This window comes from Gavialis gangeticus, unplaced genomic scaffold (genome assembly GCF_001723915.1).
Source record: "Gavialis gangeticus isolate Ggan-Ray unplaced genomic scaffold, GavGan_comp1, whole genome shotgun sequence".
Taxonomy (NCBI): domain Eukaryota; kingdom Metazoa; phylum Chordata; order Crocodylia; family Gavialidae; genus Gavialis; species Gavialis gangeticus.
In genome coordinates, this window is record NW_017728992.1 from 60,359,605 (window position 1) to 60,384,330 (window position 24,726).

The 24,726-nt window shown below is 41.2% G+C and overlaps 1 protein-coding gene across 2 annotated transcripts in view; it reads left to right on the top strand.

Moving 5' to 3' along the window:
- KDM1B (lysine demethylase 1B) overlaps positions 1 to 24,726 on the top strand; it is a 38,604-nt gene that overhangs the window by 5,898 nt on the left and 7,980 nt on the right. For both annotated transcript variants that reach the window (XM_019523267.1, XM_019523256.1), the window contains exons 6-16: positions 2,313 to 2,351; positions 2,901 to 3,105; positions 4,903 to 5,087; positions 6,189 to 6,365; positions 6,982 to 7,056; positions 12,841 to 12,978; positions 18,413 to 18,584; positions 19,925 to 20,052; positions 21,869 to 22,000; positions 23,079 to 23,153; positions 24,281 to 24,397. In XM_019523267.1, coding sequence (XP_019378812.1) covers positions 2,313 to 2,351; positions 2,901 to 3,105; positions 4,903 to 5,087; positions 6,189 to 6,365; positions 6,982 to 7,056; positions 12,841 to 12,978; positions 18,413 to 18,584; positions 19,925 to 20,052; positions 21,869 to 22,000; positions 23,079 to 23,153; positions 24,281 to 24,397 — 1,443 coding nt within the window. The remainder of the gene's footprint in view (positions 1 to 2,312; positions 2,352 to 2,900; positions 3,106 to 4,902; positions 5,088 to 6,188; positions 6,366 to 6,981; positions 7,057 to 12,840; positions 12,979 to 18,412; positions 18,585 to 19,924; positions 20,053 to 21,868; positions 22,001 to 23,078; positions 23,154 to 24,280; positions 24,398 to 24,726) is intronic.

The following is a 24,726-nucleotide window of genomic DNA, read 5'->3' on the forward strand; positions in this document are numbered from 1 at the left end:
CATCCATTGCCTTTGTGACCTGATCATAAAAGGCAATCAGGTTGGTCTGACATGATCCGCCCCTAATGAAACCGTGCTGGTTGCCCCTGAGCGTCATCCCTGAAGCCGGCCCATCACAGATGTGCTCCTTGAGGATCTTCTCAAAGAGTTTCCCAAGGATAGAGGTAAGACTGATGGGCCTATAGTTGCCCAGGTCCTCTCTCTTCCCTTTTTTAAAAATGGGGACCACGTTAGCTATCTTCCAGTCATCTGGCACCTGGCCCAAGCACCACCAAGAAATTTTGATTTCTTTTTACTTTTTTGAGTTTTGTTTTATTTGGTGTCTGTGAGGGGGAATTAATAACTATCTGAATAATCCTATGGTATTTTTAAAAATTAATTAACATGCTGCTTTGCTGACAAGCTAAATGGAAAGTTTTGGATTTAACATGAAGAAAGTGGTCTGCTAAAATCTGTACGAGTCATTACAGTGTCTTAATATCAAAATCGTACTTCTCTTGTAAAGCTACATTTTCAGATGCTTTGGGAATGGATCAGCACATGCTCTGGTATAACTCTCATTGGTTTTCTGCACCGATGTACATTATGTTGGAATCAAGAACAGACAAATGTATACCTATTCTGGTGTAGCTCACCCCATAGGCAGTTACTGTTGTGCTGCACCAGATGGTGGGGAAGCAGCCTTGTTTGTTTTTTGCAAATGGCTACCATAGAGTGGATGCAAAAACTGCAGGCAGGATGTAAATCGGGCCCCTGCCACACACAATGCTTAAGACATGATTAACCAGTTAATCACATCTTGAGTTGTAACCTGACCACCTATTAAAGCAGTTAATGGCATCATAAAACAAGGAATAAGCCACAAAGTTGTTCTGCAAAAAAATGTAATAACTCAGACTGCTTACAGACATAAAATTAGGAAAAAAAATGGCACTTTAGTTTAAACTTGGTGTGTCCCTGCACCAAGCCCATCACATGCCCAGAAGAGGCGTTGTATCAATTTGACTTGGCTCTCCACATCTATATAAATTGGGCACTTCAGCAGGGCTTTTTTGGTGCTTTGATCTAATAGCTGATTGAATCAGCTGTTAGATACAAGAGCCTAAAAGCCCCGCTAAAGCGTATTATCTGTATATAGATGCTGTGGAGCTGGGTTGAACTATGTGCTGCCTCTTCCAGTAAAGCACGTATGTGTTGTTCTTTTTTATGTCTGTCAGCAGCCTTGGTGGCTGGTTACTTGCCAGGTCAAGGAGAGCCTGGGATTATGATTCCAGGCTCCCCCTGCACTGGCAGTGAGGCATGTGTCATGGCAGGAAACATGATTATGTGGATCATGCATCAGATCCCATTGTGCCTTTACCTGCACATCTGTTAGGGGTCTCACTGTTACTTACCGAGCTAAGATTTTCTTTACCTCCGATTCTTTCAGATATAATTCTCTATTGGATTGGACAAAGGTATATCCTGGCTTTGGGTTTGCCTTGTCTATTTCTTACTTGTTTTACATTGGTGTTAGTGTCAATTATGCTAGTGTAAACAATTTTCCTGTCTGTGCTCTTAGGATGAAAATTCTGGCACGTTTAAAACTGGGGAGTGGAGGGGCAGGGGAGAGGAGACAGGAGTTAATCTTTAAACTCTCTGACAAAGATGCTCTTTAGAAAAAAAAAAATCTCATGTTTGTTATCAGCCCGGAGTTGGATTCTTTCTGGAAAATGTGATAAAATTCCACTTGGCTGTTTTACTACATTTCTACCTAGAACTTATGCTGATTTTAGTATCACTAGGGCACCTTTTAATTCGCTACAAAAAACCAAAACAAACTTGTTACTGAGAGAGCTTGCCTTGAAGAATGACTGATTATACATGTGAAAGAGGTGTCCTGGGGATGATGAGGAAGAATTTTGTACATGTGATTTTTGTACCTTGTTCCAGATAAGCACATATGCAAAAGAGTGTGTAGCTTGATAGTTGAGCATTGAAATTCATTTCAAGCCAAAATGTCTTCAGCTTTAAAATTCATGCCCTTACGTTATATATTTAATGTGTGAGTAGTAGATTAAATGAATACTCTTGGCAATCATCAAGGAACTTTCTGTCATAAAAACACTATGAAGGGAAATATTATTATGTACTATACATTTACTATTTTGGTTAGTTATGTGAATATAAATAGGAGAACTGTGATACAGGCATTAAAACAAATTGTTTCTAATATTTTTAAGACGAAGAGAATTGTACCACATGCTGCTTTTTTAAAATAATCTTTTAGCACAACTTTAGAAAGGCTCTGATATAGTTACCTTCTTTTTCAGACTGAGGGCTCAGACCAGTGTTCCATGCCTGAGGATTTGGTGAGTAGGGTGTACACGGTTGCTCCTGCTCTTCTACTTCGAAGTATCAAGTTAGCCTGTAAACTTGGCACTGATATGACTCAAAAGTACCTCAGACACCTTCAATTTAAGTTTCACAACACTGAAAAATGTAGGCACCTAGCACTAGGAGGATAATTCAAAGAAAGGGAGTTAGTGCCTATGCAGTCAGTAGGAAAAGTCAGGTGTCCTGGCATGTTGTTCCACAAAAAATCATTCATTGAGCAGAAAGGTATATAGGGCTAGCCAATAAGAAATGCTGAGCACAAGAACATATCTGAACTGCTGTTCCCTGGAGCCTAGGTGATTGTCACACGTTAGATGTCTCTGTTCAGTTGGGAACCAGAGCCTGGAGTTGAGGAGGGACAGGTGTGGGGAAAATGTGTGCGAGACTAGCAAGTCTTTTTTTCTTGAGGTTGGTATTTTGAGTTCTGGTGGGTCTTAGTACTGAGGGTGAAAGCTAATCAAAATGTTTTCAAAGTACTGATGGTTGTCTTCTGTCCTCTCTCTTCCATTTCCCTGTCCAACCAGAGAGTTGCTGAAGTCTCAGACCACTGGTGGTACTCCATGCTCATTCTCCCTCCCTTGCTGAAAGACAGTGTAGCAGCTCCCTTTCTCGCTGCATACTATCCAGATTGTGTGGGCATGAGTCCATCCTGTACCAGCACTAACCGATTACTGGGTGAATCCAACACTGTGAAGTTAGAGCATTTAAAGAGCATGCCTAATTTGGCTGGTAAGGACTATTTTCAGAGCTCTGTCATATAAATATTAATAGTTTATTTTTTGGCCTTCCTTGAAGGTTATAAATTCACTTATATTTAGCTTGCATGCTTATCAGGATAATAGAAAGCCTTGAGGTTTAGCCATGTGACCCAGTGACAGGAAATCTATGTTGTATTTCCAGTTCTTCTCTGTGACCTCCTGGGCATGTCTACATATGCATTAATGCACTTTTCCTAATGCATCTTAAATTTACTACCTCTAACATGAGGTACTAAATAAATGCACATTAGGCTGCCCTAATGTGCAGTAGCGAAAGCACATGTTTTTAAAGTGATGCTTAATGCGCAGTAGCTTATTTTACTGCACATTAGTGTAATCGCATGGTTGTTTATGTGATGCTTTAATGCATGGTAAAATAGGTGCATTAAAGCACATGTGTAGATGCGCCCTCTATAACCCTTTCACTTTTGCATGCCTCAGTTTACTTCTCTATAAAGTGGAGGCAATAATGCTTTCCTGCCTCTCAGCACTTCTGTGAGGACTTCATTATTAATGCTTTAAAGTGCCTGTAAGTTCTTGGATGAGATGGGGTTTTAGAAATGCAAAGAATCATTATTATTCTTTAAAGATTTTGAAAGTATCAGTGTGCTCAATTATCTATGAACAAAATAGTCTATGGCAGACCTAACTGTGTTATCTGCAGTGCTGATGTCAGAATCTGACTAGCAACTTAATCTTCAATGTATTCAGCTCTTTTTCAGAGAGAAGAAAGAATTCTCTCTCTCAGACTAGAGCACCTTTTGGCTTTGGCTCCTTTCATTAAATCCATTTTCCCATGTGATTGTGTTAGTCATAGTTTCTCTGAGTTAATTTTAACAATTTTCAAAAGCATCTAAATGACTTGGGTTTGAAAGTGGCTTTTTTTCAAATGTAATTGAGGAGCATAAGTTTTATTCTAAATTAGTGAGCGTAACTTTTAGACTCTAGTGCCTAAGTCATTTTGAAAAGTGTAGTACTTTATCTTTTAGAAGCAGATCTTTGAACTTGGACCTTTGAACTGAACAGTGACTGCATAGGTTGCTATTCCTTCTGAAATACCTTTTGTTGGCAGAAATGGGTGTGGAACAAGGAACATGGTATCTGCCTGCCAAATGCCAGTTGTATCCCTGCCAGAGTGAAAATGCATAGGTTCCTTTAAAAATACAACTTTTTTTGACCAATTCTGGTATAACAGAATCTTGTGAGCCTCAGATAAAGAGACTAGACTTCTTAAACTCCAGTTTTCCTCCTTAAATAAACTGCATGCTTCCAAAATCTCAGACTGACAATCCTGGTGTTTAAATCCTCTCTTTTCCATTGGCCTGGGATGTGGATAAGCAGTGACAGTTCCGTCACCCAACTGCTCTGCCTCAGCTCCTTTTCTCCTGTCCTTTCAGATGTTACTCTCTCTAGAGCTTCACCATTGTGTTGCAGGCTTCTTTCTGTTAAAATCTAGAGCGAGACAACCAGCCTTATTTCATGTAAACCACCAAACAACTGTTGGAAGATTATTTTCAGTCACTACAACAGTGGGCCAGGGAGCTTGAGCTTGAAAAATGGAGTCCTCTGAACTCCTCCTATTAAGCCTGTATTGATTCTGCACCCAAAGTCCTGAACTCCATTCCTGTTCTTTGAATCTGACAAAACAAAGCAGTGGGAATGGATCCAAACCTCTTCAGGTAGAAGGATGAACTCTGTATATTCAGTACATAATCTGAGAGCAGTGATACAGCAGAATATGACTAATTCACGGCCTGTCTTTATTCAGTTTCAGGGTTGAACAAATACTTCCAGCCTTTTTACCAGCCCAATGAATGTGGTAAAGCACTCTGTGTGAGACCAGATGTCATGGAACTAGATGAACTCTATGAGTTCCCAGAATATTCAAGAGACCCTACTATGTACTTGGCCTTAAGAAACCTCATTCTGGCTCTGTGGTATACAAACTGCAAAGTAAGAAAGGCTAATAATTAATGGTATAATTTTACATTTACTAGAAGTAGGTGCTCTCAAGTGCTGCTCTGACATGCGGGGAGTTTTCCCAGGAGAAGAGTTCACATGGGATGCTCTTCATTTAGATGTAGCAAAGGCATTTTTAAATTTAAGGAAGTCTTTAAGAAAAAAATAGGATCAAACCATAAAAATTGATTGCAGTTGAAAATGCCAAGAACCTTCGTTTAAAATTCAGCGTTTTAAAAAATGTTTGAGTATTAAGGTTTGGCAAAGGGGCATTTCACATATTTCTAAATAGCCTTTTAGAGTATTTCATTGCTGTTTGTTTATGTGAATGTTGATGGAGGTAAGTGAGAAAGCTTTTGGCAAAATTATAGCTAAGTATGACTAGGGAGGGAAAATGTGATATCAAAGCTTTTAGCTGTCAATTGCCTAGATTAAAAGATCAATCCCAGATGGCTCTGTGGAGCATGCTGTTTGTGTCACAAACTCCCAGCTGCCTTCTTAGATCTCTGTCACCATGCAAGCAACCTCAGACAGCAGGTCATAAGCCTTTTAACTTCTTTTGATTTAATACCACTGAATTTATTGGAGTTGTTTTTGAATTGCATCTGATATAAATGAGGTAAGTAGCCCTTTGGGCTTTTCCATAGTTAATATTTCTAGATTTTGGTGCCCCTATGTGATGCAAAATTTCTGGATGTGATCCTGAGTTTACTTGGTTGAAGTAGTGTAGAAATATCTTTACTGTCTAGATGCATGTGGCAAGAGGTAGAAGAGCTTGAATTCTTAGGATCACATTATGAAATTTAAGGAAATGTCTTGGCTATTGTGGATGTAGTGAGGTATCTTGTACTGTAGTTTTCTTTGTCCTGTGTTAATTCTCTCTTGTTTCGTTGGGAGAATTGAAAGAATCAGAACTCCCCTAAACAGTTGGCTGGCATACAAAAATGACCATGAGTTTTGCTGATCTCTCTGGGACTGTACAATTAATGGTTACATTGAATTACAGTTTAAATTGTAAATTTTACTCTTTAGGAGAACATGTGCAGTATATTATGAAAATAAGCTTTTATTTTGTGTTTTTATTTCTTTTTGCAGGAAGCTCTCACTCCTCAGAAATGTACGCATCACATCATTGTTCGGGGGCTTGTGCGTATTCGCTGTGTACAAGAGATGGAGAGGATTCTGTACTTTATGACAAGAAAAGGGCTGATTAATACAGGGATTTTGTCAGTCAGTCCTGACCAGTATCTTCTTCCCAAAGAATACCACAATGTAGGGCACCATAATGTTGTGTACTTTTTAATGCAGTAGAAATTAAGTAGCAGCATGTTCTGTCCATTCATATTTGGGGATTTTTTTGCAATCAGCAGTTCAAGCCATGTCTGTCAAGATTGGCTTTAAACATGGCAAGGCATTTGCTTCCACTGAAGTAAATGGGCATATCAGATGCACAGTTTCTGTGGCCATGGTAGCCAAGATCAAGCTGTGTTAATACCTGCTTTATACTGTGCTTCTTTTCCATACTCTAGCACTGTGTTGTCTAACTTTCTGTAACAGTTTAACACGTGGCCCACAGCCTCCTGTCTGGCTGCTATTTCCCCTATTGCTCCCCCTGTACCAGCAGCAGGCAAGGAAGTGTGGGGCAAGTGATTGTGTGCAAGCGACTCGGTTCTCAAGCTAGCAGTAGCTGTAGCAACAAACCCTGCGGGCCACAACTGGGCCACCAACCAGCCCAGTATCAAAGTATTAGAGGCCTGATCATACAGCATATGAAATTAGTGGGTTTGGCAGAAATCAATGGGAGAAACATTGACAATGTATAATGATCACCTTTATTTTTGCCCCTCAAAGTTTGTTTTCAGCTTTTCCTTCTCTTTTCTTTTTAAAGAAATCTGTCATTATTGTTGGATCTGGTGCAGCTGGGTTAGCAGCTGCAAAACAGCTTCACAATTTTGGAATTAAGGTAAGAAGCTTTAGAACTTAAATTAGATTTTGCACCTCACAGAATTTAGAAATCCTTTGTTCAATGGGGAAAATTACAGATGGATACTTGAGGCAAACAAACTTACAGAACCCACAGTTCAGTTAGGGAATGTTGTTTCTAGGGAATGTCTAGGCAACAGGTTGTCTGTTTTACCCTAAAAAGAAGGGAAAAAACAAAACAAACAAAAAAATCCAAAAGGAAAACAGTAGTATTTGAATAAAATATTTTACTCTTTGTTATTCACCAAGATCAAATCACACCTGATTAACCTGATTGCCTTCTGTAATAAGGAGATGGTCTCATCCACCTAGAATAGGTGGGGAGCAGTGGATGTGACATACTTTGACTTTAGCAAGGTTTTGGCCCAGTCTCCTATAACATTCTAATTAAGCAACTAATACAGTCTAGAGAAAAATATTATAGGGATACAGATACAGAAGTGGTTGGATCGTCATGCTTAATGAGTATGGCTCAACGTCTACTTGAGAGGAGGTGTTAAGTGGGGTTTCCTAGGAGTCTGTCCTGCATCCAGTATTTTTAACATCTTAATGATTTGGATGATGGGATAGGGTGCACATTTAACAAATTTGCAGATTCATAGATTGTAAGGCCGGAAGGGACCTCGGAAGATCATCGGGTCCATCCCCCTGCACCAACCAGGAAAGATAACTGGGGGTCAGGTGACCCCAGCAAGGTGACTGTCTAGTCTCCTCTTGAAGATTTCTGGCGTAGGTGATTGCACCACCTTTGGAGGGAGCTTATTCCACAGTCCCTGACTGTGAAGAAGTTTTTCCTAATGTTGAGCCTGAATTGTTCTTCCAGGAGTTTGTGGCCATTACTCCTGGTTTTCCCCAAGGGTGCCCTGGTGCCTGAGCCCTTGACGTACCCCCCCTAGTGTAGTGGGAAGCTGCTTCCAGGTACTCTCTCAGCCTTCTTTTCCCCAGATCCCTCAGCCTTTCCTTGTATGGCTTGCCTTTTAAGACTCTGCTCATATGGGTGGCTCTTCTCTGGACTCTCTCAAGCTTGTCCATGTCCTTGTTAAATTTGTGGTGCCCAGAACTGGACATGGTACTCCAGCTGTGGTCTCACCAGTGCTGAGTAAAGCGAAAGAATCACCTTATTGGTTTTGCTGGAGATGCATCGATTGATGCATGCCAGAGTATTATTTGCCCTACTGGCTACAGCATTGCACTGCTGGCTCATATTCATACTGTGGTCTATTATTACCCCCAGGTCCCTTTCATTCAGGTACTGGGGGCGCAAAATCCCTGCTGCCCTGTGCTATGCAGCGGGGCTCTGCCACAAGCGCCCAGAGGCCCCAGTTGCTGCTTCTACATCTAGTGAGTGCGGGGCTTTTTTTTTTATTTAAGTGCCAGGATTAGGCTGGAGCCAGGCAAGACAGCCATGGGGGCTTCTTCTGTGGCTTCTTTGGCTGTGCCTGCCCCAACGAGGGGAGCAGTGGAGGCTGTGCCCTGCTGCTGCTTGCCCAGCCAGTGCTGGGGTGGGGGGGTTGATGTAGGCATGGTTCGCTCTGAGAGGAAGGGGGTAAGCAGCAGCAGGGCATAGCCCCCGCTCCCAGCACTGCTGCACCTACATCAGCAGGGGCTCTGTCCTGTCGCTGCTTGCCAGCTGGTGCGGAGTACACAACGGCGCTGGGAGTGGACGCTATGCTGCGCTACCACTTGTTCCATTATGCCTGGAGCGAGCTGCGCCTGCATCGCACCCTCCCCGCCCCAGCTGGGCAAGCAGCAGCAGGGCAGAGCCCCCACTCCCAGCACTGCCACGCGTGCATCCTGCATCCCCCTGTCCCTCTTCCCAAGTAACACGCCCCCTCCCCAGCCCTGGCTTGACCACTTCAAGTCAGTTTGGATGCTTTGAATCGATTTGGAGTTTTTACTTGGTCTCCCAATTCAGTTTGATTCAGATTCAGAGATTCAGTCCCTGAATTGGGCCAAATCTCCTCCAGATCAAATCAGCTACCAAAGCTTTGCATAGCCCTACTGTTCACTATGACTCTCTGGGTTCTATCCTGCAGCCAGTTTCTCACCCATCTGACTGTCTTGGAATTAAGTTCACAATCCTTCAGTTTTCTCACAAGGACGTTGTGGGATACTCGATTAAAGGCCTTTTCAAAGTCAAGGTATACAATATCAACCTGCTCTCTTGTGTCCAGGTGGTGAGTTACCTGGTCATAGAAGGAGATGACTTTGGTAAGGAAAGACCTGCCTGCAACGAAACCATGCTGGCTGTAATTCAGAATCTTGCCTTCTGCACACTTACTGCAGATAGACTCCTTGATGAACTTTTCTAAGGTTTTCCCTAGGATGGAAGTTAGTGTGATTGACCTACAGTTACCTGGGTCCTCTCTCTTGCCCTTTTTGTGGATGGGCACAACATTAACCCTCTTCCAGTCCTCAGGGACTTCTCCAGAGCACCACAAATTATGTAAGAGTTTCAGCAGGGGTTCCACAATGACTTTGGCCAGCTCCTTCAGCGCTCTCGGATGAAGATCATCCAGTCCTACTGACTTGTATAATTTTTTTTTATTGGTCATATACCAATTCTGCGGCAATAGTAGGAAGGCAGTTATTGCTACTGTGCTTATCCTGTACTCTACCTGACATGGTTTTCCCCTTGGTTTGGTGAAAGACCAAAGCAAAGTACTCATTTGGGAGTTCAGCTTTCTCCTGGGTGCCAGTAATTATCTCCCCTGAGTTGTTAAGAAATGGCCCCACACTCCCATTTGTTTTCCTTCTGTTCCCTATGTACGTTAAGAAGAACTTCTTGTTGTCCTTGATTCCCATTGCAAATCTAAGATCACTGGTTTAGTGTGTCTTATCTGTTCCCTGTAAATGCGGGCCATCGTGGAGTAGTCCTCCTTAGGGCCTTCCCTGAGCTTTCATTATTTATAAGACTCTTTCTTCTTTCTTAAGAGGACCATGTTTTCCCTGTTTAGCCAAGAGGGCTTCCCAGCCCTTCTGTTACCTTTTCTCCACATGGGAATGGACTTCCTTTGTGCTTCAAGGATTGTGTCCTTAAGGAACAGCCACTCTTCATGCACACCTTTAGCCTTTGGTCCCTGGTCCCGCAGCAGTTGCCCTACTAGTGAGCTAAGCTTGTTGAAATTTGCATTTTTGAAGTCCAAGACTTCAGTCCTGCTATCCAATTTGTCTGCCTTACGTTGGACAGTGAACAAAATCAATCAGATGAAATGCAACAAAGAAAAGTGCAAAGTCCTGCAGTACTGCAAAGAAGGCCTTGGGGATCACAGTAGACCATAATCTGAATATGAGCCAACAGTGTGCTCTTGCTGCAAAAGAAAAGCTAAAAACATACTAGGCTGTATTAACAGAAGTGCAGCTTGCAAATCAAGGGAAGTGATGCTTCCATTTTGTTCAGCACTGATGAAGCCTCACCTGAGTACTGTCTCCATTTTTGGGCCCCATATTTCAAGAAAGATGTGGATAGATTGGAAAGAGTCCAGTGCAAAGGAACAAAAACGATTAGGGGCCTGGAAAGCATGACTTATGAAGAAAGGATGAAAGAACTAGGGTTATTTAGCCTGGAAAAGACAAGACAGAGGGGGATTTAATAACCATCTTCAAATACTTGACGGGTGATTACAGAGAGGATGGAGGTAGTCCTGTCTTCCATGACCACCGAGAACAGTTTACGAGCAATGGCCTCAAGATGCAGCAGAGGAAACTTAGGTTGGAGACTAGGAGGAACTGATTACAAGGGTGGTCAAGCATTGGAACAGGCTTTGTAGAGAAGCTGCAGCATCTCCATCCCTCAAAAATCTCAAGAGCAGGTTGGACACGCACTTGATTGGTTTGATTTAATCAGGAACAACAATCCTGCCTTGAGCAGGGGGCTGTACTAGATTACCTCATGAGGTCCCTTCCAGTGCTTCTTTCCTATAACCTTGTTAAAAAAAAATGACATGAGGACATAATAGTGCCTAGAATAAAGACCTTGATCCTTGATTATGTTGATGTAAATAAAGAAAAATGATTGTTCTTATTTGTTAAATTTTACTGGAGTGAAAAATATTTGAGGCATGGTCTATATATAAATTATATGGATTTGGCTTTGCCTTCTTCCTTTCTACCTTTTTAGACTCTTGTTATCTTGATCCTGCAGTAATGTACTTGCTCAAGTAACTTTGCACACAGATAGTTCCATCCAAATCAATGGACAATTTATGTTTAAATGTTTGCAGAATTGGAAATTCAAGGAGAGAGAGTTACCTACCTCCCTGATTTTCTTTTGAAAAATCCTTGTCTGTATTCTTTTTTTTAAATATTATCTGATATTCTCTTGCTCCATTTTCAGACAATGTTAACATTATTACATTGTAGGATGCAGTGCCATGCAGGGGTCAATCATACCGAAATATGTCTTGCAACAATTACATAGTCAATCAGAAAAATAAATAATTGTAAATGTAATTTACCTTATTAGCAAAATATATATTTTCAGTATGTTAGATCCATATTAAGTTCATTTTAAAAGAAGCAGCAAAAGGTCAGCATGCATTGGACAAATGCAGTCCCTTTTCTTAAACCTGAAAATTAGAGCATCTAAACCTTGTTGATTTTTAAAAGGAAATGACTATATGCTCAGTTTCTGTTCTTATTATTTTTAGCTGAAGTTTATATGTGCCTTTACTTTAAACATGTGCATTTATCTCTGTTGGCATATTATATGTGCCTTTAAAGTGGCTGTTTAGCTACAAATGGGAAAAGGACTCATGTGAAACAGGCCTGCTACATCTTTGTGGAAAAATACACAAATGAATGACATTACTAAAGGGCTTAATATTTCTTTACCCTGGAGTCTAGATAAGTATGTTTAAAAACAATTCTTTCTTCGAGGGTATAGGTTGTAGCCATATTGGTCTAAGGACACAGGCAGACAAGGTTCTTTGTGTAAATCTGATATTTTTTTATTAGACCAACTCAAATAATAGGAAAAAATTCTTCTTTGCAAGCTTCCATGCACAAACACCCTTCTATGCAGCTGATCTGTGCTCTTCCTGGATGGAATGCATACTAAAGAAGCCAGAGTGGGGAGGGTAGAGAATGAATGTAGAGAGGTACCTGGGGAGTCGGATGTTAGGCAGGTTATAATACATCAAAAATCTAATGTCTATGTTTAATTCATGATTATTGCGTACCAGAATGAACGCATACTGGACATCTGTCAAAGACAAGAATACCCAATTACCTGTGGGGACACATTTCTCACAAGAAAACCACTCTCTTTCCAGTCTCTCAGTTTTGATCCTCAAAGGGAATTTATAAAACACCTTTCACAGAGGACCCTATGAATTTCACTATATCAACCTACTGGATACAAAAAATCATGGACTAAATATATAGGCATTGTATTTATGATAACCTGCCTAACATTTGACTCCCCAAGTATCTCTCCATTATTTACCAGCTACATCCATTCCCCTCCCGATCCCTTCTGCCCACCACCTGTCTCTCACCCATTGACTTCTATTTACATTGTCACTGACTGGCTTTCTTGTATGCATATGAGCCCTGGCTCCTTTCTATTCATTCCATCCAAGAAGAGCACACAGCAACCACAGGTGCTTCCTCAGCCTGACAAAGGGTGTTTGTGCCCAAAAGCTGGCAATGAAGAATTTTTTCCAAGTATTTGAATTGGTTTAAGAAAAGATATTAGACTTACCCAAAGAACCTCGTCTGTGTTCTTTCTTCAACAACTTCTTGCATTACATTTGTGTTACAGGTCATCATACTAGAAGCTAAAGAGAGAATCGGTGGGCGAGTGTGGGATGATAAAACTTTCAAAGGAATCACTGTTGGAAGGGGAGCACAGATTGTCAATGGATGCGTCAACAACCCAGTAGCACTAATGTGTGAGCAAGTGAGTTCCCTGCAGTGCTTATGCATTACTGTTAATGAAAAATGTTACCAATATAAAGGCCTGTTAGCTTGCAAATACATAAGCACCATTATTGTGCTCTACATGAGTTAATGTTTTCTGTATGTCAAGGAGTTTGTTTCCAACATCTGAGTCGGTAGGTTTATATGCTTTTATAACAAGAGCAGTCAGTTACTGTCCAGCTTGATTCAAGGGAGAAGAAGAAGATATAATTAGCTTACAGAAGTTACATTCACTGTATCTTTAGTTTGTCTCATAGATAAACCAAGGGCCTGTACAAAAGTTATACCTCTTGCATGTTAAGCCTGCATAAAGTGTTTTGCAGCTGTAATAGAACAGACAGTCATGGTGTTATCAGACTTTAATATTAGATTTTAGGTAGTGGCACTGAATTCATGAATGTTTGAACAAGAATAGTCCGTTCTCTGAAGTGAGCGTTTATTGAGCACAGTGATTTGCAATTCCAAGTATGTGACAAAGAACAGAAAAACTTTGCTTAAGCTAACACACAGCAACAGCACGCAACTTAGACACAACCGAAACTTTGTATAAGTCTTACATAGTCCTGAAGACAGAGCCTGTAGCCAGGCATTTAGAAGTTTCTCTGGGGGACCATGGGTCAGGGTCTTCTTAGGTGGTGATGGCAGTCCTACAGGCCTCATCTTTGCTGGGTTTTTACTGGGATCTGCACCTCCTTCTCCTGTTTGGATACCACACATATCCCATGTCTCAAAACTCATGCATACAGCATCACTCTCTCTTGCCTCTTCTCGGGTATTCCAGTCTCTCACCCCTTACAGGTTCTACATGTAAATGTAGCTCCCTGCTTTTCTATGTCACATGTTTAAGCAGTCTGGCCCCTTCCCTGCTACCTCAGGTTATGCATGTAGCTTTAGAATTAGTTAAAGGGCCAGAGAATGTTATGACTTTGCCAAGTCTTTGCCAATACTCCTCTCCTTGTTGGCCCTCTAAGAGGAGCTATCACTATCATTTTTAGGTTTGGGTGTGGTAGAGGGTTGAGGCCTAGCCAGCTCAATGCATAGTGCAGGAGTGGCCAGAGTTACTTGCCCTGGGAGCCACATACGATCCTCCACTGAAGCTACAGAGCAGTTGGGGGGGCTCTGAGAGCCACTTTAATTAAAGCATCTGCAGCATCACATGTATCCAGGCATCCCATGCTTCAAAATGGTGGCAGGGGCGCTTTAACTAAAGCTTGTTTGATGAGCTTTAGTTAAAATGCTCCTGCTGCCATTTTGAAATGTGGGGACACTGAATACATGTGATGCGGAAGCTGCTGGAGCATGCTAATTAGCACACTCCAGCAGGCTCAATTAATTGAGTCTACTCTGTTGCTAATTAACACGTGTCAGAGCAGAGGTCTGTCCCGTGTATAGGTGCCCTTAGTTGCAAGGAGTGGACATACTCGTTTACCTACTGCGCATGTTTGGGGCCCATTTTGAGGGCATTCCCTTTTTAACAACATACACAATGGGACAGCTTCCTTTGGGTATTCCTTGATAAAAAATCTCTTGCAAACCCTGTCAGTTGTACAAAGAACTTTAAAGTCAAAGAATTTTAAAGAGGTACAGTCTGTGGGAGCAATTTGCTGATGAAATCTTCCTTTTTGTTAAGATAGTTTCTAAGAAACAAACTATAGTCTTATTTACTCTCCCTAAAAACATTTCTCACCTTTTCTATCAATACTCATCCTCTTTTAGCAACAGTTTTTGGCTGTTAGAGGGGGTTTACAGAGAATACTCCTTGGCTCCAATTTCTATAGCTGCTTCACCTTTGTTAATAACAGCACATTTCAGTTTACAAACACGTGTTAGCATAATCAATCAAAGCTCCCGATGTTGTTAGGGCCTGTGAGGGCTCATTTAACACTTACAAACTTGCCTGAACAATGAGTAGAACCTAGTAAAATGTTTAATTCCTCTGTAATGGGAACTTGGGATAGTTAACCATTAAATCCTTCTGCAGCAAAAAAGCCTGTGGTCTTTCAGTTTCTAGCTTTTCCTTCTCATATTGCTTCCTTTGTGAGAAGGCTACTACTGATTCATTTTTTATTAAACCCCTTTATATTTTTCTCCTTGCTTGTTTTCAGCAGAAGGGTTGCTTACAATTGAAAATGAGCCACTCCCATCAATTAACATTGTGTGATTCCCCAGTCCATTTTTTTCTTCATGTTTTTCCAGCCTTTCTCAGCAACTCACCAATTATGTCTTTTTACTTTTATACTGCAGCATTCTACACTACACTTACACGCTGAGGGAATCAACCAGCTTTGCCTTTTCTTTCCCCTCCTGGTTACCCTTTACAGTCTGCTGCTCCATCTTTAGTGCCCTCCATAACATCCTGGAGTGGGAGTTCCGATGCTGTGCCTTCTAAACACGTGCACATGCCACCAAGAAACTGCACTGATGAAACTCCAGCACTGCTGTCTGCCCATTTTTTAACTAATGTCACAGGCTTACTCTTTACATCCGGGGGAAGGACTGTGAAAGCCTTTGGTTTTATACATTCCTGACACCATTCCTATCCCCTGGAATGAACAACTCTAGTACAAAAGGCTTATCTGACTGTGGATAAGCTGAAGCAGGGATTTGAATTAACCCTTCCTTTCATCTCTTCCCTTAATAGGGTGTGTGGAGGAGGTCTTTTAAGTATTGAACCCCATCTATCATCCTCATGATTATAATCAGAATGATACAAATTGGAGCCATGATTATCATCATTCACATTTACATGCTGCCTTATTTCACAATTACTGTCATCTCCTCTGGGCTCCTGCTTTGGCCCTCTTAGCCCCTCAGCTACCAACAGTGCCCCTTCTATTTCCACCTTCATGGTGGCTACACTTCCTTGTGAAATGCTCAGCTTTTTGTCCTAACGCTTTGATCTTCCACTTACAAGTACTGTGATCTGCAGGCTTGTTCAGCTGTGCATCCTTGATAACATGTATCCTTTGACAACATTCCCTGCAACACCTCCATCTGGGTTTTTAAATTCTTTCCCTCAAGCTGGTCTACAATTTTAATTCTCCAAAGGCTGATTCTTTTCTTTCTCCTGAGTTAATCCTCGGGCTACTATAGGCAATAAACCTTGAATGGCTACCCACTTTTTAGCTTTTTTTATTTGAACATAAATTCCTTTTTGAAGCCACCCAAGAGGACCAACCACATACACGCACAGATGCGTTGAGTTTACAGAATGCATCCTTATTCCAAAAACCTGGACTGGGTTTTGCCTACCACTTACTTCTCTGGCATTGGCAGGTTTCTGACCCTTTCATTTGCTCTGACAGCTCCTAAAGCTGCTGCATCAAGCTAATCTAAAAAGGGGGGAGCTCCTGAATTCCAACTTTAAACTGAGCTCCCTCCTTGCAAAAGTTTAAGTGAATAAACATCCTAGCCCCCAGAACAGATTTTGCAGTCCTCAACAGCTGTCAGTTCAAGCAGCTTCCAATTTTTAAGTTCAGTGTTCAACAAATTTTCTAAGTGCTATACACAATAAAATATCTCAGTCCAAATGAATTCAGTAGGCTTGTCCAGGGACATCAAAATCTGTTACCAGACTTAATATTACATTTTGGGTAGTGGTGCTGATTCATGAATGCTTGAACAAGAATAGTCTGAAGAAACTGAAGAAAGCATTTATTGACCACAGCAATTTGCAATTTCAAGTATGCGACAAAGGACAACAGAAAAACTTTGCTTAAGCTAAGACACCACAAAATAAGACACAGCAACAGCATACAACTTAGACACAACAGAAACTTTCCATAAGTTGTATGTGGTCCAGAAGACAGAGTCTGCAGCCAAGCATTCAGAAGTTTCTCTGGTGAGCTGCAGGTCAGGTCTTAGCTGGTGAGGGCAGTCCCACAGGCCTCATCTTTGCTTGCGCTTTTATAGGGATCTCCCACTTGGGTCCCTCATGTATCCCATGTCCCTCATGAGTCTCATGCATTCAGCATTGGTGCCTCTTTTTGGGTATTCTAGTCTCTCACCCTTTACAGGTTCTACATGTAAACGTAGCTCCCTGCTTTCATATGTTGCATCTCAGAGTGTTTAAGCAGTCTGGTCCCTTCCCCACTAGCTTAGGTCATGCACATAGCTTCAGAATCAGACTCCTTGGTTGTAGAAAGGCTAAGGGACTCACCCTGACAGAAACATACGCTCACTGAGGTATTGGTCATTAGCAGTTCTTATCTGTTGCTCTCTGGCAGCTACAATCATTGAGGCACTGAATGTCTGGACTCGGTCTGGCCTTTGGATTCCCTCTCAATTGTCTAAAGCGGGGGTGGTAGGTCTTGGGCAGCCGCCACTCCTCCATACTTTTGCCTGGGCCAAGACACGTTGAAGGTCTTGGTGTGATGGTTTAGGACTCTGTATAAGCAGATTCATCAGGTACCTAACTAGATCTCTTGTGCGTACTCCATGATCCAGAGGATCGATGGTTGCCTACTATATTCTGAAGTGACATGTATCTCAGAGTCTCACAAGTTTCATGAGACCCACACAAAGTAATGGGTTTAAGTTGCAACAAGGAAAATACAGGTTAGACATGGGGTAAAACTTTTTAAGTGTGAGGATGTTTAAGCAGTAGTTTAAATTAACTAGGGAAACTGGAATCTCCATTGTTGCATATTTTTAGAGCAGGTTAAAAATGGATCTGTCAGAAGTGGTTTTGTAGAGTTGAACCTGCCTTTGGGCAGGGGATCTAACCTCCTCTTAAAAAAAAAAATGGACTTAGATGACCTTAAGTTTCCTTCCAGCTCTCCTCTCCATGATTCTAAGATATATGGAGAGAGAGGGGAAATTCTGGGGTATGTTCCCAAGCAGGCAACTGTGGATTAGATAGCATTTGTTCTGTCTCTTCAGATATCTGTTCCAGAATTTCAAGGACTGTTCTAGGCCATCAGTGGCCAGTATTGTACTGATTTTTGCAAAACCTGGAAAACCAGAAGGGAGAAATGGACTACTCGTTTGGACTAGTTAGCAGATCTAGAAGTATAGAGTGAGCAGAGGAAGACACAATCCTTAGAGGAAGGATTGAGGGTGAGATTGCAGCAAGTCCCTGAAATGCACAAGGATAGGTGGATAGCATACTGGGAGAGGAGACAGGGATATGAGGAGCCCCTGGTATATGCCTTGAGTCTGGTCAACTGGAAAAACAAATTTGTCCCATTCTAAGCTTTACCATGTTCTAACTCTTTGAAAATCAAATTAATATCATTTTAAGAGCATGAGAATCAGGTTTAATCTGACCAGTTACTTAAAATGTGAAAAAAAATTTAGTAACATAACCTTACTTTTAAAAAATTCCCCTTATTTTTAAATGTTTTTTTTACCAAGTTAGACAATGAGGTTGTTCCCATAGATGTTTTATTATTATTTTTAAACTTCCTTTGAAGCTTGGCATTAAAATGCACAGACTTGGGGAGAGATGTGATTTGATCCAGGAAGGTGGACGAATAACTGATCCCACTATAGATAAGCGCATGGACTTCCATTTCAATGCCATCTTGGATGTTGTCTCTGAGTGGAGAAAAGATAAGAGCCAGCATCAAGATGTCCCTCTCGGTGGTAAGTAGGAGTTGTATTTCTGCACCAGAGATTTGAGACATATATTTATATCCATCAGAAGGTGGAGGTTGGTTTTTGCTTTATATGTATTCTGAGCATTCTTAAATGTTTGCATGCAGGGGCAGACCAGGGGTGGGGGTGGTTGTACCCCACTTTAAGCTGTGTGGCTCTCAGCTTACCAGGTTGTCAGCGTGTCTCCAGAACCCAGGGGGTGGAAGCCACTGCTGCTTGTTCCCCCTTTCCCCACTTTTCCCTGGTCACTGAATTCAGTGATGGGAAAGGGGATGGAAGAGTGAGTTCCAGCAGTGTTCATGGTCTGGGTTCTGGAGCCATGCCAACAAGCTGGTGAGCACAGAAAGCTCACTGCATATGTGCCACACAGACAAAAGGGTGTGTGGCCATACCCTCCTGCCCCTTCTGGATCTGCTAGTGTTTACATATATGGTTAATTTTAAACGTTTAAGGTGAAATCTTGGCTCCAGTGAAGCTGATGAGAGATTTGCCTTTGAATTTACAGAAGGCAGTATAATATACTTCCCCCCATACCTCCAATATTGGGAGTTGGCAGTTATGTCACATCTCATTTGAAGTGCATCTTTTTTCCTATGTAGGATCTTGGTTTTTATGATTTCGTTTTTATCAGTTCACTGAACAAAATATACAGTAATCACCACTATTTTGTCTCTTAAATTGCCGAAACAGGCATGGCTAGAGAGAGGATATTGGGTCAGCTGTAACTTTCCATTTTTTTTAATGAGTATGCATTGAAAGAGTTTGATCCAAGGCCCTCTGAAATCACTGGAGAGAAACCTTCTGGCTTCAGTGAGCTTGGGTCAAATCCAAATGCTCTCAGATTTTTTCTGTTAAAATTAGGCAGGATTCTATACAAGGTGACATTCAGAGTATTATTCATGAGTTTTGGGTTAAAAAAAACTTTTGGATGAATTGAACATCCCTGAAAATTCCACCATGACAGTATTCACTACACATAGCAGCTAAACAGTAAATTTTTCTTCCATCTATTTGAAGTGTTGGGGTTTTTTTGGCTTCCATTTTCATGAATTTTTTGCCTGAGCCTAGACACTGCTATCTGATGTCTTTTTGAGGAAGATGTTTCAATGGGAAATATTCAAAGCCTTATCTGCAGTGAGGGAAAAAATTAATCCCAACCAAAGTTAGGGTTTCATCTAATTACATATGAAAGATGTTTAGATTTTCCATTACAGAGGAAATACATATGGATGAGTATTAATAACAAATGTAGAAATTCTGAGATTGTGAGAGTACCGATCTCTAATAGTTTAGTTTTACTATTTTATTTTCAATGTTTTTCTATACAGAGAAGATACAGGAGATCTACAAAGCCTTTATTCAGGAGTCTGGTATCCAGTTCAGTGAGCTGGAGGAAAAGGTACTACAGTTCCATCTCAGTAACCTGGAATATGCCTGTGGCAGCAACCTCTCTCTGGTAAGCTTTGTGAATGTGCCACTGGAGCATTTTTATTTTGAGCCTTTTGAAGTCAATGGTTGCTACAATCAAATGCATGAAACTGTGATTCCTTAAATAAGTTTTGCTAGGCATTTTTATTGTAAACTCCTCTGTTCCTAACAAGATTTGACTCAAGACATTTGTGCTCTGTATACCCAGATATTTACTGCATACTTGAGCTCTGCATACCAGTTTTGATTCTGTTGTGCTGGCAGTGTTGTGTATGTATTTACATGCACCATTTTACCTACCCTAGCCAGGTTTTTTTCTTGCTGTATGCTAAACCAGTGGAAGGGCTACATTTTAAACACCTTTAGCATGTATGAACACCAGAACATTCCCCAGTAAGTTGGGGAATGCCTCTGTAGTCTTTTAGCTGGGTGCTAATGCTTAAACACCCTTATTTCCATTTGGCTGTCTAACAGTGTAACTAACATCAAATATCTTTGTTAGATATGAATATAGTCTTATTTTCAGTTTTGACAAAAGATGTAATAGAATATATGGTGGCAGATAACAGAACAAGGATCAATGGTCTCAAGTTGCAGCAAGGGAAGTTTAGATTAGATATTAGGAAAAACTTTCTTACTGGAGCTAGGGACAGACATTACACACAAACTGGCTTAAGTGATCAGAAACTGGTTTAAATCTGTAACAGAACAGATGTTCAGTGCACATAAACCAGTTTGAAAATGGCTGAAACTGGTTTGAGATAAACCTGGTTGAATGCAATATTAGACTTAACTGATTTGACTCAAACTGAGTTTATGCAATGTCTGTCCCAGACCCCTTGCTGGTTTAAATTAAATCAGACTCCCCCAGCATGTTCTCTAGGCTGGGCAGGGCTTTCTGCTCCACTGCAGGGCTGGCTCCGCCCCTCTGCTCCCTGGCTGGAGCTCTGGCAGTCTCTGCAGGTGTCTGCCTGGCTTCTGCTCTCCCCGTCCCCCACTCTCTGCTAAGCAGGCATTTCCCCATCTCTCACAGACGCCTCTCAGCATTGAGCTGTGGCGCACAGGACAAAGGCAGAACCAACAGATAGCTGGTAATGTCCCTCTGCTGTTTTCTTAATGGGGTGATAAACACTGAGTGGGGCCTGGCCACGCCCCCTCACCTTAGCTCTGTGGAAGGGAAGGGAGGTCTGCTGTAGCACCCCCCAGCTTCTAGCCTGAGCCACTGCAGGCATGCGTCCGCATTTCTGGGATGTCTGCCTGGTTACAAACTGGTTTAACCTACCTAGATTAGACTAACCTGCGAAGATTGAATCAATTTGGGCTCAGGCTTTTTAAATGTCTGTCCCTGGCTTAGGGGGGTAGTAAAACACAGGAACAAGTTACCCAGGGAGGTTGTGTACTCTCCATCCTTGGAGGTTTTAAGACCTGGATAGATAAAGCCTTGGTTGGGATGGTCCTGCTTTGAGCAGGGGGTTGGACCAGATGAACCTCTTGATGTCCCTTCCAACCCTAATTTTCTATGATTCTATGAATAAGTATCCTGCATGTAACTACATACACTTCTCTCAGTTCTCTTCTTGCTTTTTGCTAAACAGTGTTCCGAATAGGCTTTCCTGGGAACTTTTAACCCCATATTTGCCATTTTTTTCTAATTAGAACTTTTCAATATTTTTGCCTCAGTAAAATTAAAGAATTTGTTTGTTTTTGTTCATGTTATCATGTACTAGGTTGCTCTGATAACACTGTTATAGAGAGAACCAGAGTAGCTCCTTCTAAATTGCAAGACTTGTAAATGTGCTGTGTCTTTGTATTTGAAGAGACAGCTGAGCATGCTCTGTCCACAGGTATCTGCACGCTCATGGGACCACAATGAATTTTTTGCCCAGTTTGCTGGAGATCACACTCTTTTAACAGTGGGATACTCTACTGTGTTAGATAAACTGGCTGAAGGTGTGGACATTCGGCTTAATTTTCCGGTGAGTTGTAAAACATCAATGCAGTGTCAGGTCTGACTTGTTTTGAATCATCTCTCCGTGTTCCTTTTGAATGGAAAAATCTGAGTTTGAAATTAGTTTAACTTGTTTAACAATGTGAGAGAGGAAAGGGGAGGCTTTGGGGCTTTTTAAATAGTTTCTTAATGCTTCAGCCTTGTTTAGATTTAATACATATTCTTGTCATGTCAGATGTTAGCAAATGAATCTGCACAACAAACCTAGGATTCTGAAAATGAGGCTGTATCTCAGTATTGTAAAGGTATAGTCCAAAGTTTATGACCAACCTAATCATACTGCTTAGCACATACAGAATTCAGATCTGCATAATAATGAAAAAATCAGTTCCTATAGTTAGCTTGGAGCTAAAATAATGATTTTTTTTATACATATTGGGCGAGCTCTTCTCTTTAGTCATGAAGTCTCTGTAGGTCTACACATGCACTTTACTGCACAGTAGACTAATTAACCTTTCAATAAAGTGTCACTGTCTACACATGCGCCATTATTAGTTGGTAGTAAATTAACTCTGCTGTAAGAAATATACTGTCTGGGACAGTACTATCTTATGGCAGAGTAATTTACTGCCCTGAAACACGCATGTGGATGCTGACCGCAGGTGTAAATTGTGCCCAGACAGGCCAGCCGGGTAGGGGCCTGCTCCACCCTGTTTCAAATTGCTGCTGTACTTGGCACATGTGTAAGTGCTGTGCCCAGGAGCAGTTTCCTCCAGCTCAAATGTATCATATTAATTACATGTGTAGATGCACCATGTGTATACCATTTCTGGGAGTTCAGGGATAATTTTTAATAATTATTATACCAATACCATTCTGTTTAGATTATGAGGAGTTGGTTTATTTGAACTGTGATCTTTTGTTTCAGGTTGTATAGTGACTGGTCTTTACATCATAAAATATGCTCTTTCGTTATTCATTGTTTCTTGTAAATGGTGCCTTTCTACTTCAAATTCGTAGACTGTGTGCCATATACTTATGTGAATGTATATTGTATTGTTCCATTAAGTTTGATATATTGTTTTTTCACTTTTATTGTTAAACAGGTACGCAACATTGACTATTCTGGAGAAGAAGTCCAGGTCACAACAACAGATGGAACTATGTGGGCAGCGCAAAAGGTAGCCAATGCCAGGAGTTTGCATGGACTTAGGTCATTGGTTTTGTGTTTTTAAGAATCCTAACCAAAACAAACTGAAGGAGATTTGGAAATCCTAATTATTCATTGAGCCTTATTTGGTTGATACTGTGATTTGTTTCTCACTGAATAGGTTTAAGTTTTGAATGCTAATTGATTAATGCCATGGGTGCTCAACCCCCAGCCCACAGACCTGATCTGGCTTGTGGAGCTGTGTCATCTGGCCTGCTGGGCTTCCCACAAGTTTGAAATTTGGTGGCAGGGGAATGGTGGCAGCATAAATTGCTGCTCCCCTGCTGCCAAATTTCTGGACCCATAGGGAATTTGGTGAGCTGGATAGCATGGCTATGTCTGCTAGATCAGACCCAGCCAAATCCAGGTAAGGTAGGACCCAACTCCTTTGAGGGATCCAGCCTGTGGTCTGGCCCACAGGGCTGAAAAGTTGGGTACCACTGATGTACACGATCAGAATCAATTAATTAGAATTCATGATTTTTTTTAATCACCTGAATTTTGCAAGCAAGTGAAACCAACAGAGACTTTTTTTTTTAAAAAAGGAGAAGAAAAGAGGTCCAGGAATGGTGTTCCTTTTGTCATTTCTTTTGATACTTGTTTTAATTATGGTATTTTATAACATACAAAAAGCATAGCAGGTTTATTTAGTTTTAGAAAAGTATTTTTAAGGTTGCCAAACCAAGGACTCATAAAAGCAATATTAGAAAACCAAAGGGAAAACCAAACTGCTTGCTTTGAGGTGGCAGCTGTAAAGGTGTGGAGCATTGGGTTCTGTATGCTCTGCTCTCCTGAAGCACCCCTGCCAGAACTGGGACAGGAGACTGGAGGCTCTTTACCTCTACAGGAACCAAGAGACCCTGAAACTCTAAGACCGGAGGCCTAGTTTCATTCCCCAACCCCCAAGCGCTCTGGGTAGCAGCTGCATACCAGGACAATGCCGGCAATGCAGCTGTTCATCTGTTCCCATCCTCAGTTGTCCTGTCAGTACTATACTCTCTGAAACAATAATACTAGGTATTAACCTAGATGTTGTTAGTCTAAATTATTGTTTGGCTTTTACTATTGTTGTGATCATGGTTCTTTATTATCCCACAGGTTTTAGTTACTGTACCACTAGCGCTTCTTCAAAAAAACACTATTCAGTTTAATCCTCCACTGCCAGAGAAAAAAATTAAAGCCATTAATGGTTTAGGAGCAGGAGTCATTGAGAAGGTATGTAATTAAGATTACTTTGGAGTTGTGTGAAAATCAACATTGAGCTTTGGGACTTTTACGGTTATAAGGTTTCTTGTGTTTGCTGTTATTTTCCTGGGTTTGATTTGTATGCAGTAGCTTAAACCTGTGGTATGCTTGGGCTTTGGATTTTGTGCCTTGCAAAGAAGTTAGAAATATGGGAAAGCATCATGCTGAGGCAAGACCCTATTACTATTATGAAAATAGAGGAAAGAACATTTTAAAATTTGCTTTCATGAGCTTTTTTTACCCTGCACAACTGTGCCTTTTAAACAGAAGAGCAAAATGGTATTTTGAATCTCATTTTT